General features: G+C 39.1%; 1 protein-coding gene across 1 annotated transcript in view; it reads right to left on the reverse strand.

The window, feature by feature from the left end:
* The window catches only part of dchs1b (dachsous cadherin-related 1b), a 103,313-nt gene extending 93,567 nt beyond the window's left edge, over positions 1-9,746 (reverse strand). Inside the window, exon 1 of the mRNA XM_055208463.2 lies at positions 7,906-9,746. Coding sequence (XP_055064438.2) covers positions 7,906-9,696 — 1,791 coding nt within the window. The 5' untranslated portion in view covers positions 9,697-9,746. The remainder of the gene's footprint in view (positions 1-7,905) is intronic.
* Between the last annotated feature and the right edge of the window lie 9,688 nt (positions 9,747-19,434).

Here is a 19,434-nt window from a genome sequence, read left to right on the forward strand (position 1 = left end):
TTAAATCAATACAGCAGATATTATTACTGGCTATGGCTCTGATGTGCCAGTAGCCTAGTAATTAAATTTCATTCAGCCGCACACTTTTAAAAGAGGAAGGGATCTGCTTATTTTGGAGACTGCAGATTAAAAGGAAAATATAGAAAATGATATAGAGAAAGAGCGATACATGAGGAAAAGTGAAAGATTTAATTAAATGTATGTGTGAGGTAATGTATGTGTGAGCACTGCTATCTGCAAAGTGAACTGAACTGAGGATGCTGACAGAGAGGAAAGGGGTTGTGCAAAAAATAAAAACACTAAACCACGTTCACATATGCAGTAAATTTGCCTATTATGATTTAGGGTCACTTTTAATTAAATGTAATAGAATATTTCATTTTTGTTTTTGCTTGTTCAATTTTTATTACCGCTCTCCGTGCTTCTGCTGATATCCTTTGGGATGTTAACCGTTGCAATGAAAACTCTTTCTGACCACAGAAAATATACATGCGATAAACAATGAGGCCGAGACAAAACATTGGAAAATTGTGGTTGTTCAGATTTCAGTTACTGGAACTTTTCAAGAGAAGATAAATGAAACATGGAAAATATAAAAGTGTGTACGCGCACGAGTTTACATTATGCTAAGCAAACAAGATAGCTTGTGTATCCTGTTACTGCCGTATTTGTTTGTGCTGACAGTTGATGTCTCAACCTACACTTCTGGGACTCCCAGCAATGGCACAAAACTGTAGAAATCATAGCTCAAGATCTCCGGAGAGTCTTGGGGTTCTTTCTAACCTTCCCCAAATAAATACCAGATGGCTTTCATGTACCTACAGTACGGTTATAATGGGCCACCTCTGTTTCTCATCCTCATCTGTTATCATATACACCAAATATGACACTCTGGGAATATTAGCACTAAAGCTGACCCCACAACCCAAAGGAATAATCGACTCAGAACCCATCAACCACCTGCTGTCCCGCAGCAAAGTTTTGAACCCCAAAGATTCAACTAATTCACAGTAATCTCCACACATCATGAAATTCGATTAGCGTGATCCTAAACGCCACTGCCGTCCCATGAAGCCTTGGTGCTCATCAGTCTCGCCACAAAGATCGGCAAGGCAGCTGTGGTTGTATCTAGTGACACTGAAACAACAGCGGTATAGATCAAAGACACAAGTCACAGTAGTAGTAAATGCTATGTCTGAGATATGCAAAGAAATGAAGGAATAGTGGTAAAATATAATAATAGTAAAGGAGGAGTGCGGAAGATTAAAATGATAAAAAAGCTGACTGGTCCCAGTATACTGAAATTTTTTTTTCATTCAATTTACTAAATTTTTTTAAGGTAAGTGGTTGCAATCAATTTATTTAAGCTACATTTAAATAAAAGTTTTTTGTTTTGTGTTGTATTACAATTTTTTTTTTGTTTAAATGTAGCTTAATTAAATTGACTGCAACCACTTACCTCAAAAAATTTTTGTAAATTGAATGAATTATTTTTTTCAGTAGGTCATAAACCCCGCCTCCCCCATGTTATTCAATAGGACTTGAGACCAACCAAACAACTTAATTTCACTTTAATTATCTTTTTTCCGAAGCTGGTTTCTGTCATTTACTGTAGTTTTTATCACGCTGATGTAAATTCAAGCGTTTGTTTTTGAAATAAGTTTGTTTTTAGTTAGTTATTTACTGCTATAAAAACGGTGGTGTCACGTCATGATGTCCAGCTGTGATATGCGCATTCTGCGAAAGCGAGGGCGGGGCCTTGATTTCGCGGCTTTACTTCCTGCTCACTACTGCGCAGGACTGGTCCCGAAATCGCTACTGCGCAGACTCAAGACCCAGGATGTCAGCGCCGTATCGGGACACTGGCGGCTTCACTTTTCACTAATGGAAGAGAGCGAACGGGCGTCGTCCATCTTTTTTTACGGTGTAGCCATATAACGGCAATACAATGTATAGTAGGGCTGTCACTTTTTATTCGATATTCGAATATGCATTCGAACATGACGTGAAATATCCGTATTCGAACTATAAATAAACCATCCGTTTTTTAAAATGCCATGTGTAGTGCATTTTTTACAATAACACTTCGTAATAGGAAGGAGGCTGAGAGTGCGACCCACGATGACAACTGTGCGCAAGAGAGGAAATCAAATTGGACCAACATTAACCTAATGTGCATGTCAAGATATAATTATAGTTTGTATATAAAATGACATATTGTTAAATATTATAGCAGAATAAAAAGCTTGTGTTAATAGTTCGCATTATGAAATTAGCATGTATGAAGATAATTTCATCATTTTTACAACGCGATGTAAACTTAATATTAAACAACAACAGCATTTGTCTTGATTTGAAATGATCATGTGCTGACTGTTGCGCGTCACATAGATGACAGAGTCAAGTGAGATCTGCGGTAAGTTTAATTTCATCTCAAGTCTCAAATGGTTTGTGCTCTCTATCATTAAAAACGATCAAGCAAACAGCACGCGCAGGGTTAATTTACTTGTCACAAATAGGGTGGCCATTCGTGCCAGTTCCACCGGACACGTCCGGAACATGTTTTCGGGTTCGTTCTCCGGAAGTCGCGTTGCTCGACCGCATAGGTCATGAAGGTTTTTACATTTCAGTTAAAATACATTATAAAAATAAGATTTATTTATTTTAAGACATACAATCATTTTAGTTTCATTCTTACCTTGAAATGTAACGGTTGCTTTTCTGAAATTAAACCCGAAATATTTAACCTTGATGACGTATGCGGTCAACCAACGCGACTTCCGGAGAACAAACCCGAAAACATGTTCGGGACGTGTCCGGCGGAACTAGCACGGATGGCCACCCTACTCACAAACGCGCGGGATAGGCTATGTATGTATGTATGCTTGTTGTCAATGAGATTACTTCTCACAAACACGCTCAAGCGGGATATGTGTGCTTGTCAATGACGGGCATCAAATCTGCGTAATTCCGCTGAGTTTTCTGCCGAAATCTGCGGGCGTGAATTCCGTTTGGGATCCCTATGCCTTGCTCCTGCTGCTGTTTAAGTTGTCACGTTATTGTTTGTAACTGTTCTGAATCGTTTATATATATATAATTTATATTTATACATATAAGTTTGTTATTCTTAAGTTGATAACCTGCAGTTTCAAACATTAAGTAAAAAAATTTAATGTAGGGGGCACCTAGATATTCGAATATATTCGGATACATTGCATGATATTCGAAATCCGTTCGATTTTGATTTTTCTCAAAAGTGACAGCCCTAATGTATAGCTGTGTAGTGGTAGAGCATTGCATTAGCTGTGCAAATGCCCATGAGTTCGAAGCCATGGAACATGCATGCTGGAAAAAATGTATACCTTGCAATGCACCATAAGGCACTTTGGATAAAAGTCCCTACGAAAAACGCATGATTCTGGTTGGTCAATCACACAGTTTTATTTTTGTATAAAGACTACTAAATTCCAACAAATGTTTTGCATGGCAGTGCTGGGTTTTACAACATATCTTAAATTATAGGGTGAAAGGAACAAACATACTGGAAAATACAATGATGGGAAGAACAAGACGAACCTCATACCATATGGGGTGGGAAATCTAACTAATGAGGCATACTGGCACCCCCATCCACACACAGTACTGACATTTCTACCAGTATTTCAGATTAAAGGGATAGTACACACAAAAATGAAAATTCTGTCATCAATTACTCACCCTCATTTTAGTCTAAACGTATATGAGTTACTTTATTCTGTTGAATAAAAAACAGATATTTTGATAAATAATGAAATCTACACCATTAACGGTACCCAGTGGATACTATGAAAGTCAATGGGTACCGCCTACGTGTGCTTACCATCATTTATCAAAATATCTTCCTTTGTGTTCTACAGATTAATAGACTCTTTGTTGAGGGTGAGTAAATGATAACAGATTTTTTTTTGGGGGGGGGGGTAAACTATGCCTTTAAGAACATTTAAACAAAACATAAGCCAACAGCTTTGATAATGAGATGTTTATTTAGAGAATCAAGCCACTGTATTCCCTAGACCATAAGGGGTTAACCCCAAAAAAAAGAAACAATTGTGTGCAAAAGAAAGAAATATGGAGGCGGATGTATCAAATTCAGGTACTGACATCCATACAACCTAAAACAGTCACTGTATACCCAACTGTATTTTCCTGTTCAAATTCTCCACAAAATGTTTACGAAATGATTTGTGAGCTTTAAAGCAAAATGGTACAGGCCGTGAGAGTAGCCAGTCACAGTCTGGATCCTGTTTCCGGTGGGGCGCTTTTTAATGTGACCCCACCGGGGGGCCGGTCTTGTGTTACAGGAAGCTGTTCCCCAGGTAGCTTCCCCTACAACCAGTCCAGATGTGCTCCAACGACCAGTTTATTAAATGTGATTAGTCTTTCGGTTAGATTCAGGAACGAATATTACTCAACACCATGGCGTGCGCAATAGCTATGACAGGTGAATTAAAGCACTTATTTAAAACAGAGATCAGTATCCGCACCTGCCGAATACCACCATGTCAAAAAAAAAACTACCAGATCAATTCCAAATGTTTTTCATAGGCACAAATGAGACATAAAGGAGTGGTTTCCCAGACAGGGCTTATCCTAGTCCCAGACTAAAATGCATGTTTGAGCTGCCATAAAGGGGACTTTTTTTAAGATGTCAAATAAATCTTTGGTGTCCCCGGAGTACATATGTGAAGTTTTAACTCAAAATACCATATAGATCATTTATTATGGCATGTTAAAATTGTCACTTTGTAGGTGTGTGCAAAAATGTGTCGTTTTAGGTGTGTCATTTAACATGCAAATGAGCTGATCTCTTCACTAAAAGGCAGAGCTGTGATTGGATAGTGCAGATTAGAGGAGGGTATTATCCCCTTCTGACATCACAAGGGGAGCCACATTTCAATGAGCTATTCTTTCACATGCTTGTGGAGAATGGTTTACCAAAACTAAGTTACTGGGTTGATCTTTTTCACATTTTCTAAGTTGATAAAATCACTGGGGACCCAATTATAGCACTTATATAGAAAAATTACATAGAAAAAGTCAGATTTTCATGATATGTCTCCTTTATTTTAAACACCTTGGCCTGCCATATCTTAATATATGTCAGTGCCATTGTTTTGTCTCAATATGCATACCAGTATTGCTTTTTTGTAAGGTAAAAAAACTACGCCAACGTCCTTATATAACTAAGGCCTAGTCCTGGATTAATTTAAACCCTGTCCGGGAAAAGCGCTGGTTTAACCTGACTCCATGGCACAAGCCGAATAAAGAAACAGAATAAAGATTACACTTTGTAGTTTGAATGTGAATCAAAACACATTGTGAAAAATGAAATGTTCTTGGATGAATTGAAGACACTAATGGTTTGTTTGTCTATAGTCTGTCTTGAGAGGGTGTGAGACCATTTATCTCTTTGTTCTGAATTAAACTTATATGGTGGTCTGGAACCAATAGCGGAGATATTAAACACATCAGGCCAAACAGTTAAGAGACTTACTGTCAGATGTGGACAGTTGGGGAATAACCTTGGGTCTTATTAATAAAAAACAGGCTGGACGGACAATGAAAACTAGTTCAGGGTCAGTTTCTTTAAAACAGAATCTACACTTAGGAATTGTGGGATTAAAACAAATATTGAACTCAGATCTGTGTGAAGGAGACAGTTACTAATGGAAATGTTACTAATGGTTGATACATGACTGTATTTGGGTGGGAAGACTTTCCTATACATACAGAAAAGACATGCTAAAATGGGGATTGCCCCGGATTGGGCTTGGTTGGTTCACCCTACACACAAAATCTGTACCAGAACAATGAACAGAAAACTAAAGCAAACTGCTTCCATGAGAAATCACTCCTGGGAGAAGAGAGGAAACCGAAATATAAATAAAAAGCAGTTTTGTCTTTCAGTAGTGTGTAAATAATGCAACCTGCTACTCTATGGATCCATTAACTGACAGGTTTTTTGAGGAAATGACCGAAGGGCTTGGTGTTTGTGTTGGGGCAGTGGTTGAAACCTAAACTAATAAAAAGAAACATTTATCACTCCAATCTCTTATTCAAAACGACAATAATCAATGTCTCCGAAGCCCTGGAGACAAATGTGTGATTATTCTACAAACGTCCCACAAAGTCGAGGTTTGTTGTTTTTAGTCCGTGTATATTAGCTTTGCAAGTCATTTCTTAAACGTTGGCCAAATTCAACATTAGCTGATAAAATCACGTATCAACAATATCAATGACTCATACTGTCCAATCAGATTCACTCTAGAATGAAAACGACCGCTTGTCCCCAAATGCAACCTGCAGACTACAAGCGAGAATTTATGGTTCATGGATGTGACATAACTATGATTCAGTCAGGAAATTGATTCATAAAAAGTCTACGTCTGTTTCTAAATCAAGGGTAGAGAGAATGCGCCAAGTCCGTCTCAGTGGATCAGAACCAAGAACCACAGCCGGTTTGGTGGTACGCATGCCAGTGTGTGCGGCCTGGTGCCACAAGGGCTGCTGCTACTGAGCTCAGAAAAACTTAAATCTAACTCAGTGTCCTGTTTCTGTTTCTATTTCTGTCACTTTTGTTAAATTCCAAAAATACAAGCAATACCAAAATGAAGCTACCTTGCTACAAACTATAATGGTTATAAGAGAGCATTCAGTCTTTTTGGAACAGTTGTTGTATCAGGTGCTCCCCATAAACTTTGCCCCTAAAAGCAACACACTAAAATAGAGCTTTCATGCTTTTAAAGGCCAATTTATACTGATCCAACAAACACCAACAAATGTGTTTGTTGGGTCAGTATGAAACCCTTGTTGGTAGTTGTTGGATCAAAGTAAATGAGACTTTAGAATGTTGCCATTTGTTGGAGTTGATTGTTGTTGGATCAGTGTGAATTGGCCTTTGCAACTCGTATAGGCTGGCATATATTGTTTTTTATACTCAATACAATAGCCACATTTCTCAATGATCATGGATCTATGTTTATTTTTTACTTCTCCACCTTATAAAGAACCCCCCTAACAAAGTCTTCCAAATGCTGACCAGTTCCACTTTCCAAATGTAGGTTAAATGAACCAGCAACAATGTGAGATTCCAGTATTTATCTAAGATGTTTGTTCTGGAGGGCATTTTTTTTTAGCAGATGCTTCTGTTGGAAACGGACATTAGAGGGGATGTTTGAAGTCTGAAACTGCTTGTTTTTGGGACGAAAAAAATGAAAAGAGAAAACATGCTCCCAATTTTCATTTCTTTTCCACAGGGGCAACAACAGCTTGAGAAAACAGTTGGCCAAACTGACACATGGTGGCAACAATTATCATAGCATAGCGACGTACAGTAAACCAACATTTCTAAAGAAAAACAAAGACAAAATTGACCATCTGCCGAGCAACCCTTTTCTGCAATTCTTCATGAGATCACATCTGTTAATCATGTGTCATAATTACAAATTGTCTTGGCGAGTGAAAATACAAACACACAAGTTACTGCATAGTTTCCAGGACTGCACGGTATTGAAAGAAAATGCAACATGCAATAAATTGCTAAATAACAGGGCTCTAGACTAACTTCTTTAATAGGAGCACTGTAGCCCCTGACTGAAAATTTTAGAAGCAGAAAATTTAGGGGCACACCTTGCAATCTACTTTGTCTTTTAACATAAAATAACAACTAGGAGAAATTCCAAATTTGCAGTACGCATATGCGCAAGAACTTGTAAAAAATGCTCTAACCTAATCCCTAACCCTATCCTAACCCTAACCTAACCCTATATTTAAATGCCTATAGCTCCGCCCCTGAAAGTGGGCACATTTATTGTGCCGAAAACTGAGAAACTTGTAAAAAATGTAAATGTAAAAGTGATCCCTTACCTCAAGGAAGCAGGTCCCGGCAGCAGTGTTCTCCTTGATAGAGATATTGTAGGAGCTGCTTTCAAAGACTGGTGCATTATCATTACTATCCTGCAGATCAATTTCCACAAGAGCGGTGGAAGATAGCGGAGGCTTTCCTCCATCAGTGGCCACTACTTTGATTCTTGGTTTAGGGTCTGTCTCATAATCCAGCTGGGTCGCCGTGGTTATGATACCTGTTACGGAGTCAATGGTGAACCAACTGGCATGTGTCTTCTTGTCTGGCAGGATGCTGTAGCGGACATCACCATTGGGACCTTGGTCTTTGTCCCTTGCTGTCACCTGCAACACAAAGCTACCCGGATAGACAACTTCTGATATGGTCTGCTTGTAAGCCTGTTGGTCAAAGAGAGGCGGGTTGTCGTTTACATCAGTGACGTGAATAGTAAACGAGGACTCGGCTCGTAGTGGTGGAGTTCCTGCATCGGTAGCCATGACACGAAGCTCATAGGAATCCCTTTCTTCTCGGTCCAGTAACTGGTCTACGTAGATGAGGTAGATGATACTGTCTTTAGTGGTCAGAGCAAATTTCCCATCACCTCCTTCAAGAGACACATTGACATTAGAGTACTCTCCGTAATCGGGGTCGGATACGGAGATTCGAGCGACGTATTGACCCTGCTGAGCACCTTCTGAGATTTGGGGTGAACCATCCTCACTGAGGAAGATAATGGTCATGGTTGGTTGATTATCGTTGTAGTCCCGTACATGGATTGTTACAAAGGCGTTGGTGATCTCTGGATGGCTTGCATTATCTCTGGCTTGCACTACGAGCTCGTGAACCTTCCTCACCTCATAGTCCAGAGGCTTACTGAGTGTAATGACCCCAGAGCGAGAGTCAATGGCAAAGTAGCGATCTGGATCACTCTGGCGTCGGTTTATCTCGTACAGCACAAGGCCGTTATCTCCGTCATCAGCATCTGTTGCAAAAACTTGTAGTATGTTGCTACCCTGGGGTAAGCTCTCGGAGATAATGGCATGGTACCGACTCTGGTTAAAAACAGGAGCGTGGTCGTTGATGTCCTGCACATGCACATCAACCGTCATTTGACCAGTCTTCCTTGGAGCACCACCATCGAAAGCCTCCAACACCAAAGAATAGGAAGACCTCTTCTCCCTATCCAGGACACCACTGACCACCAAGTCAAGGTAAAGTACTTTGTTAGCTGCCCTTTTGGTCTCAAGCCGGAACACTTGTCCCACATTGCCGTCTTTGATCTGATATCCTTGTACTGTAAGCTGATCCTTATCCGCATCAGTGGCTGGATCGAGAGAGAACTTTGTTCCCACCGCTGTTTGCTCTGGGATCTTCAAAGTAACTTTCTTTTTAGGGAATGCGGGGGCGTGGTCATTGATATCATTCACAGTAATGGAGACCTTGATCGTGAGACCCGTCATAGTGACCGCTATGAAACTGTAATGGTCCCTTTTCTCTCGATCAAGCCGTCTGGCAGTCTTGATGATTCCAGTGGTTTCATCGATGTGAAGATCACCGATGCCGGTGCCCTCATGATCAGAGATGAAGTATAGAGAAGCCGTAACTCCGGGTGGTAGGCCTGCGCTAATATCACCCACTATTGTCCCCGCGGGCTGCTCCTCATCCAACTGGAGCTCCAAAACACCCGGCGTCCCCTCTCCTCCGACCATTGCCATTAACAGTTCCAATATTATGCAAATCACCAAAAGCATCCTTAGCCTTGAGAACACCCGCATATGAAACGGTCCACATCTGTCATTAAACAACGTCATCATGACAAGATTTCTCTTCACACCTGCGAAAAAAACAAGACAGAGCAGATTGTCACAAAGTGCACACACTACATTAGAAAGCAGTAAAATATCTTACTGTATGACAAGGATAACAATGCAGACTTATGACAGACTCCTCACTACCGCACACAAACAGCTGGAATGCATAAGAAAGGGATGAGTATGCTTTAGGTAGGAGAGGCTTTCTCCAGTCAAGGCAATAAAATCATATGTTGCTTCCACATGTTGTACAAGCACTTTTCCACACACTTTCCAAAACATAATATGATCCACACGCATATCATTCCTAAAGTTCCTCCATATCTAATCGGTGATGCTGTCAGACAGTCCTAACTGCTTCAGTAACTTAAGCTAAAATACGAATGTATGACTTAATGATTTCCAGAAATAATCCTTGGCTTCAAACAGGTATTCTAGATGCTCCCCCCATGTGCTGTTGGTCAGAAAACAAGACAGACACACCAAATTCACACTATTGGTTGAGCTTACGTTAGGGTATTGTGGACACTCCCCATCTACCCTTGATCAGTCACACCCCAATCTCATACCACTAGTTAAGATACTGTTTCCTATTTGAAACGCATAGATGTCTCTGTATATTAAGCTGGAATATGAAAATATATTTTAACATAAAAATATTTGCTGTCTAACATTATCAAAAAATCTATCTATTACAATCAAGTGGTCTCTTTAAAATCATTTTTATATAAAACTGCAATAGATCTTTATTTAGATATACACCAAAGATGATTTCTATTTTCTGGAAAACATATTTCCTTCCCAGCAATATTCAGCTAAGTGGGTATCATCATTCATGAGAGAACTGGCACGTAGCATGGAATTTTTCATCTTCTAAGGGCTTGGCATCAGGTGTCTGGAAAAGCCACACTTTCAGTCACCAAGTGATTGTTTCTTTGGGGTGTTAACACAAATAATGTTAAGCAAGAACAATTTAAAACCAGCAATAAAGGAAAAAGTATCAAAAAATCAGGGATCTCTCAATGCTCTCACATAATGCAGATTCATATTTAAAATGTACATGGTAGAGCCAAAGGTAATGGATATAAGACTAAGCACTGCTATAGGGGGACAATGCATTGCTCAATATAGCGGCACTGGCAATGGAGATCTTGCCTTCCAGTTTAAAGAACCAATTATCAATCAATACTGATGATTCAATCGATCAAAGACTAAAGAGGTAAGGGTTTATACAGTGTCGCATGAGGCACTTAGACTACATCAAAACATGTGTCTCTGGCAGAAGGTTGAACTATGCGCTCAAAAGGCAGAGTCTGTGAGCGGTCATTGGGTGTGGCGTAATCAATGTGACATCCCATTGATAGGGGATCCCCAACAGCCTGTTTTGTATGATTGTTGCAGTTTAAAGAGACACTACACTTTTTATGAAAATATGCTAATTTTTCAGCTCTCCTAGAGTTAAACATTTGATTTTTACTGTTTTGGAATCCATTCAGCCAATTTCTGGCGCTACCACTTTTAGCATAGCTTAGCATAATCCATTGAATCTAATTAGACCATTTAGCATCGCGCTTAAAAATAACCAAAGAGTTTTGATATTATTACGCAGTGCCCGAAAAGAGTCCCCTTAGAAACTTTCAACTTTCATGGTATGGCAGCAAAGTCCTTGATTATTACGCCAGAATGCAAGTATAGTTCCTAGCCATATCAGCCTAGAAAATCACAACTTTTAATTTTCGGTCGTTCTTAGTACACGATGTAACTACAGAAGAGTCAAGTTTTAAAAAGGAAAAATATCGAAACTCTTTGGTCCTTTTTGAGCGCGATGCTAATGGTCTAATCAGATTCAATGGATTATGCTAAGCTATGCTAAAAGTGATAGCGCCCGACCCGGAGATCGGCTGAATGGATTCCAAAACGGTAAATATCAAATGTTTAACTCTAGGGGAGCTGGACAAATTAGGATATTTAAAGGAACACGCCCACATTTTGGGAATTTAGCTTATTCACCGTATCCCCCAGAGTTAGATAAGTCCATACATACCTCTCTCATCTCCGTGCGTGCTGTAACTCTGTCTGACGCAGCCCCCGCTAGCTTAGCTTAGCACAAAGACTGGAAATGCATGGCTCCAGCTAGTATACTGCTCCCAATAAGTGACAAAATAACGCGATCATTTTCCTATTTATGTGTTGTGATTTGTATAGTCAAACCGTGCACAAACAACAAGGTGACATGAGACACAGCGATCTTTTAACTGAAGACGAAGCACTGCCGCATGGGCGGAGTGATCTGCTCGCAGCACACGAGAAGCCTCTGGTGAGGAGCAGAGAGTTCGGTCAGAGTTGTGCAAATCACTCCGCCCATGCGGCAGTGCTTCGTCTTCAGAGAATATAGTTCTCAGTATGTATACTGTTAAAAGATCGCTGTGTCTCATATCACCTTGTTATTTGTACACGGTTTGACTATACAAATCACAACACATAAATAGGAAAATGATCGCGTTATTTTGTCACTTATTGGGAGCAGTATACTAGCTGGAGCCATGCATTTCCAGTCTTTGTGCTAAGCTAAGCGCTTTAAACAAGTAAACTTAACTAAAATTCTAAATTAGATTTTACTCTTCCATCTACTTCAAAAACTACATTAAAGAGGAAACCATGAACAAAACATAATTTTGAGAAGGGATGGAGAAGGATGTTACCCTGAAAAACAGACAGGAGTTTGGCGTGCGTGTTTGGAAAGCATCCCTTCTCTTGTCATATTTGTGAGGGCTGAATACCTCGTGAAGCAATTTGCTACAGATGGTCAGACTCAAGTTGATATTTTATACGCCACCGAAGAAGCGCACTTGCACAATTAGGAAATGATACCGTTTTGGCTGGAACTTGCAGCAAGCCTCAAGAGTCACTGCACGTCTTTTGAATAGCGGAGTTGTTGGTAAAATCTGTATTATCCAAACCTCAGTTTATAATGATGGCAGATCATCACCGGGCTGTGGTCTCTATATGTAAGCGGATTACAATTGCAATTTGTCTTTGTCAGCTCCGTTTTCAAACAGTTCTCCTTTGAGACACGCAGTTCGCACTGAAGGAGAAAAAGAAATATTGAATTTGGACTTCATTGTAATTTTTAAACAGAAAGAGAGACCCTTCCTATAAAACCACATGAGTTTGGGTTTGATTCACTGTGGGCTTTTCGACCAAGCTCCCTCTAGTGGCAACAATGAAATTGGAGTCAAAAGTTTTTGATGGCAAAGACATAAATGTTTAAATATAATTGTGCACCTAGTTTAAAATATATGTTAAAAGAATACAGACAGATTTGTATTGTCTAAACCTATTTTGCTGTGTGTGTTACAATCTGATCCCCATACTGTCTGCTCTAATAAGCAAAGGTCACACAGGGACAGTTTCCACCCTTTAACCCCTTATCAGTGGTTTTCAAACTGGGGGCCGCGAGATGGTGCCAGGGGGGCCCCAGTTTTATGACATTTTATGAAATACATTAATTTATCATGAATTCTGGGTAGTTAAAAAATATTTTTTTAATAAATGTTGAGTTTTAGAACAGTTTTTTGTCACAAATTTTCTTTAGGGGGCCGTGAAGGAATGTACTGTACACAAGGGGGGCCGCACGCTGAAAAAGTTTGGGAACCACTGCCTTAAATTACACAATCAAGGGTCTTTAGGACTGCAAAGACTGCAGTGAGCAGTAGTCTGTATCTAATGAGTGATAGTTTTACAGATCTGAAATCACAGCTCTGGAGTCCCATTTATTTAAACAATGAGAAAAGAAAGTTCAATGAATAACAATGAATCATCTATAAGGATCCACAAAAAGCAAAAAGTAAATAAACAGAGACTTCCTTTCTTAATATTTTTTTTTACATTTCCAGGATTTGAAGACCTCCAGCATATGTTTGTGTGAAGCGTGGTGACCACAATGCTCAGTTCATCGAATGTGGCAGAAATTATGGGGTACCTGGGAGCCACTTCAAGCCAAATTAAACGGATTCGGAGGCCCACAATGCATTGCCACACAGCCTCAACAATGCATTTCATATGTAACGGCTTATTAAAACACAAAGCATAAAAAAGGCTCTCAAGGCGAGCTGACGGTTTCTCCATCAAGACAGAATAAACAGAGGCCAGACTGAGAGATTGACAGAGGCGTCTGGGGAAACCTGTAGGGGGTCCTATTCACCACAAAGGATTTCTGAAGCACTTTGGATCAAAAGCTCACCATCATGTTGGAGGACTAGAGCGGGGTTTGAGGTTCTTCCCATAATAGTGACTTTCCACTTTTATGGAAACATTGCATCCTATCAGTTTTATCAATTTTATATTCGACCAGTTTTGCAGGTGCAGATGGTGGCGCTGAATGGAGAATAGTCATTCAGACCATTGCACAGCATACTTGGCTCACATCAAGAAATCTTTCAACGAAACCCATGCTTACGGCGGGTCTAAAATGACTGAATACGAACGAACAGTTGCCACAGTTTCCGCAGTCTAAATGTGTGCGGAATTCACTCCCGCTCGGTTTTCAGTATTTGGACAACCATGATTGCCAGACCTCCTCTGGATTTCTGCTTTTAGCCGTCCAGCTGTCGTCGAGAGGCTGCAGTCGGTTAATTCAACAGCGAAGGTGGCAGGCGGCTCGCAGCAAGAGATCCCAACTGATATGAAACCGGCTTGGTTGTTGTTTTATGACAGTTGAGCTTGGTGCTGATCGGACACCTGCTTCTTCGATTTTAGCAAAGACGGATTACTTCAGTCTGGACTATTTGTTAAACGCTTCTAACACTCACTTACTAGCGAACGTGCAATGTAAATAAAATGCACTATGATATCACATGAGAAATGTGTGTATTTGTACTGGCATCGTATGGATGTTAACGTTTCGTAATATTTTCAAAAAGGTTACGGGCAGAAAAATATAGTAGGCCTACTAGTTTAGATTTTTATTTTTTTTACCGAGAACTGTTTTTGATCGCAGCGTGCCCTGCGATTAACACCGACTTTATGTCTCTGTGTATCTTTACAAAGGAAACACACTTCTGTACAAAGATAGCAGTTTGCTCTGTTGCAACATATCAATCTAAAGACATGAGGTTCAATAAAAATCCTTATCGGCATGCTTTACCACTGACTCATTCACATGGTAGCCCATGTGTGCGTGTTTTTAGTTATCATCTGAACTGCTTTTAAATAACCAAGATTACACTTTTGTCGACTATTACTACTAATTTCTTCAGCGTGTTTAGACGCCCATGCACTTTAGCAAAACAACTTAAGACATTACGAGTAAATTCAAGTTCAAAGGAGCAAAAACATATCTCTGTGTGCAATGGAAATATACTGCTTTTGGTTCATGGGAGGTTTACCAGCCCCAGTGCGTTATTCAGGAAAAAGATAAAACCCTCAGCTAACACCGTAAACTGGGGTGAAGAAAGATTATATAAAAAATAACTTCAGTCATAGCCGAGTGAACAAAAATGTCTGTCCTCCCAGCAAGCATTTCAATGACGTAACCGTGAGGAAGCCGGTTTAATATAGATTCTCCGGACATTTCTGTCCACACTGGCACAAGCTGTTTTTTATGGTCTCTCTGTGGCAGAGGTTTAATAGGATGTGAGGTTTCTCAAAAAAGTAAGAAGCGTGGACAGTTGCAAAACAGCAAGGAAGAAAACATTATAAATTTTCCTTCTGAAACTAGAGACAAGTCCAGAAAAAACAAAGCTTGAGCTACGGCGGTAAGTCGGTGACCCCACAAGTTCAGGTAAGCACTGCACTTAATGAAACCTCTGCTCTTCTATACATTTACTCAGATGATTTTATCCAAAGTGACTACATTTTATAATTGCATGCCTGTACCAATGACCTTGACATTGCAAGCACTCTACCAGCTGAGCAAAAGGAAAGCCTTTGAGGGAGATCAGACCATCTCAGATGTCCGCAGACCAATTCACACCCACAACTAAAGACAAAACATAGAGTTGTTAACCAAAACAGTGTTAATCAACTCTAATTTCTTGAAACAAATGTTTACATTTCAAATTTATTTTCAAGTCAAATAAAATCTGATTCAAACTATTTTCTTCACTATGTACTCTGCCAGGTTTAAATTTAATCAAATTTGGTGGAGAATGTTTTTTCCTATTGCCTAAATTCATGCACAACTGTGTACATGAAGACAGAAAAGGGTAGCTCCAGCCAATATATGTGGTCTCCCTATGATCAGTGTTGGTGTACAGCGGGCTCTTTCTCAAGGAATGGGATGTAGTAGGAAAAGGGAGATGGTGAGGCAGACAAGTTCTCTGAATTATTAATAAGTAGTCACGCACTGTTTAACAAACCCTGAACACAGAGATGTTACATATCAGGTTACCATGTCTCCCGGTTACGACAGTGGTCCACTACACAAAACAAAATTTGTAAAGAAAAAGTGATTAAGGTATGATCGGCATTAGCTTTCCCACATAAGTGTCTCTATGTATCTTTAAATATTATTTTTGGAGCTTTCACAAAGAAAGAAAAATGAGAAAGAAAGAAACTAAGAAAAAAAAACAAAGAAATAAAGGTTGTAATTTAACCGTTGCTGGGTTGTTTTAAACCATTGTTGGGTTAATGTAACCCAATGGCTGAAAAAAGCATCTGATAAGCAATTTATATTGATTTGTAATTCAGTTCTTCTTTTCTTCTTCTTTCGGTTTAATGGCGGCTTACACCTACAGGCGCATACCGCCACTAATTCAGTAACATACTAAAAACCTTTTTTTATTAATGCAAACAATACAAATACAAAATGTTTTTTTTCGGCAAAAACTGCATGTTCCTGTATCTCAGTTCAACCCTAATATGTATATTTTAATCTAAATATTAATTATATCCTTACCCAAAAGATTTACGTTACATTTATTTACTACAAATGCAATGCTCTGCCAAATGAGCAACCCAATATCACGAAATTACGTACCTATAGGCACGTATGGACCAACGTGACAATGTCACGTTTTGTCGCGTTTGAGCGTGTCACGCTTTTCTGTTTGTGTCACTGTCACGTATTGGTTACTCAACTTTTTTGTCCTATTTTCAAACCATTGTCACTTCGGTTTAGGTGCTTGCGTTATATGTCACTTTAAGTATTGGTTTATAAAAAAAGATACATGACTTATTATTTTATATTTTCTAAACTTTAACCAATTGTCGCCTGACGTTGGGGTTAGAGTTGGGTTTGGGTAGGGATGTCATTTTATGTAAATCTAACCCTAAAGCGAAGCGACAATGTTAAGAAATTAGGACAAAAAAGTTGAGTAACCAATACGTGACAGTGACACAAACAGAAAAGCGTGACATGCTCACTGCTCAAACGCGGCAAAACGTGACATTGTCACGTTTTCCATACGTGCCTATAGGTACGTAATTTCGTGATATTGGGTTGCTCATTTGGCAGAGCATTGCATTTGTAGTAAATAAATGTAAAGTAAATGTTTTGGGTAAGGATATAATTAATATTTAGATTAAAATATACATATTTAGGAACAATATTTATAAACCGGTTAAAGGGTAAAATAGACATATTAAGATGTTAAAATGTTTATAACAGATGCTCATCTAAATTACTATTACAGAGAGCCAGCCTTCAGCAGCTGCGAGTAGCTTTCTCTTAGGAAAAAGGAACTGTGCTTCAGCAGAATTTTACACTGGCTTGTACAAACTCAGACGTTATCTACAAACATGCATGTTTCCAGCCCATTTGACAGTACTGATGCTTAAGAATGATTATCATTTCCAGCCCAAAAAACACAACAGTGCCACCACACATGCCACACTGTAAAAAAAATAGACTTTTAAGAGCTGTTAAGAGCCATTAACACACAATCTGAATGAAGCTCTCGATTATTCAACAATATTATAATCGAGAGAATGAGAGACTCAGGTATAAGAGTCAAGTACAACATTCAATGCTCTTGTCTTTCATGCTCAATGACTGCTCTCTATGTTTTGTGCGTCTCATTAGGCCATTCAGTTTTCAAGCTTTCCTCTCCACATAAATATTGACATAATGGTGGATTTTAACAAAATTAAAGGCATCATGGGCAAAAATTTGATCTTTAGAAACTTATATATGGGGAATTTAGTCAAGAGACCAGAGCTATGTGACCAGAGAACACATTTCATGGATGGAAAAGAAAAACTTGGTTTCCAGGAGCACTTAGATATAATAGCTTGGCTCTGATTATAAAGCCATGGATCCGATTCCAAAATCTAACAATAGAGACTGTTAAGTAAACTAAAAAGAACAGAATGTTTTGCTAACAAATTGTCTTGAGCAACTTTTCTACCTTATATTTGGTACTGAACACAGATCTTGAATAGTAAATCAAAACAAAGAAAGATACAGACTAACATTGACATTTTATGCAGCACTTTAATACAAAGTGACTTGCAGTGCATTACAAGCTATGCATGTTTACCAGTATGTCTGTTTCCTGGGCTCAACCCTACAACCTTTTGAGCTGCTAATGGATATCTCTACCACTGAGCTATACAGGAACACACAAGACTTTTACATACAGTGTTGGGGAAAGTTACTTTTAAAAGTAATCCATTACAATATTAAGTTACTCCCCAAAAAAGTAACTAATTGCGTTAGTTACTTTTTATGAAAAGTAATGCTTACGTTATTTTTGCGTTATTTTTGCATTACTTTTTCTTACTTTGCAGGTGTTTTTTATGATTGAGAAGTTCTGCATTCAGAAATTGCATATTTCCATCGCAAAAATGCCAAGCTCTGGTCTGCCATCTCCATTTCTGAATGAAACTGTTCACGCATAGAGTGTGTAATTCTACGTTAATACGTTCAGTTTAATGAAGTACATTGTTTTTTTTACATCTAATTAATTAAACTGAAAAGTAACTTGCATTACTTTTTTAAAAATGTAACTGAAATATTAATGTGTACATTTATAATGCGTTACTTTACTCGTTACTTCCGAAAAGTAATATTATTACGTATTAATGCACGCTACTTGTAATGTGTTACCCCCAACACTGCATATACTGTACTGTACTGTACTGTACATCTATTCAAACAAGGAGAGAGAGAGAGAGAGAGAGAGAGAGAGAGAGAGAGAGAGAAAGAGAGAGAGAGAGTCTGGCATCCATTTGTGCATCACATCAGAATTTAAATCTAAGTTTTTTGTTATAATCTGGAATTCTAAAAATCACTCCCAATCTGCTTCCTCTGAAAAACAATTCTGGAATGATTATACGACTTCAATCAGGAGCACGAGAAAACTGGAAACAGTGGCTTGAGATCTCACATCATATCTAGCCAGGGAAATCACTCAGTAAGTGTGCTATTCCTCTGCTTCCGACTTCTGTGTTTGCAGGAAGCAGATTAATTTTAGTTTTCCTTAGACCAACAAAGAGTTCAGAGTACTGAACAACCTCACGTCCAATCTCATATTTTTGCTTTCCAAGCCTGTGAAAAACGGTGGCAACAAGGACATTCCTCTGTTGAGAATGCGTATTAAATATAGGGATCATTCAACAAAACGTGCACGTGCTCCCATCTCTGCCCAGATATGATCATCAGGCGCTGTGTGGGAGATCTATTCAAAACCCCCTCCTACTGAAACACACAACCTATTCTCTTGGATTTTCCTAATTAAATGAAACAGCCCCACTCCCCCCGCCAAGCGTTCCCTCTGATCGGCATCCAAGTGTTGATGG

The sequence above is a fragment of the Misgurnus anguillicaudatus genome, chromosome 12 (genome assembly GCF_027580225.2).
Source record: "Misgurnus anguillicaudatus chromosome 12, ASM2758022v2, whole genome shotgun sequence".
In the NCBI taxonomy this organism is placed as follows: Eukaryota; Metazoa; Chordata; class Actinopteri; order Cypriniformes; family Cobitidae; genus Misgurnus; species Misgurnus anguillicaudatus.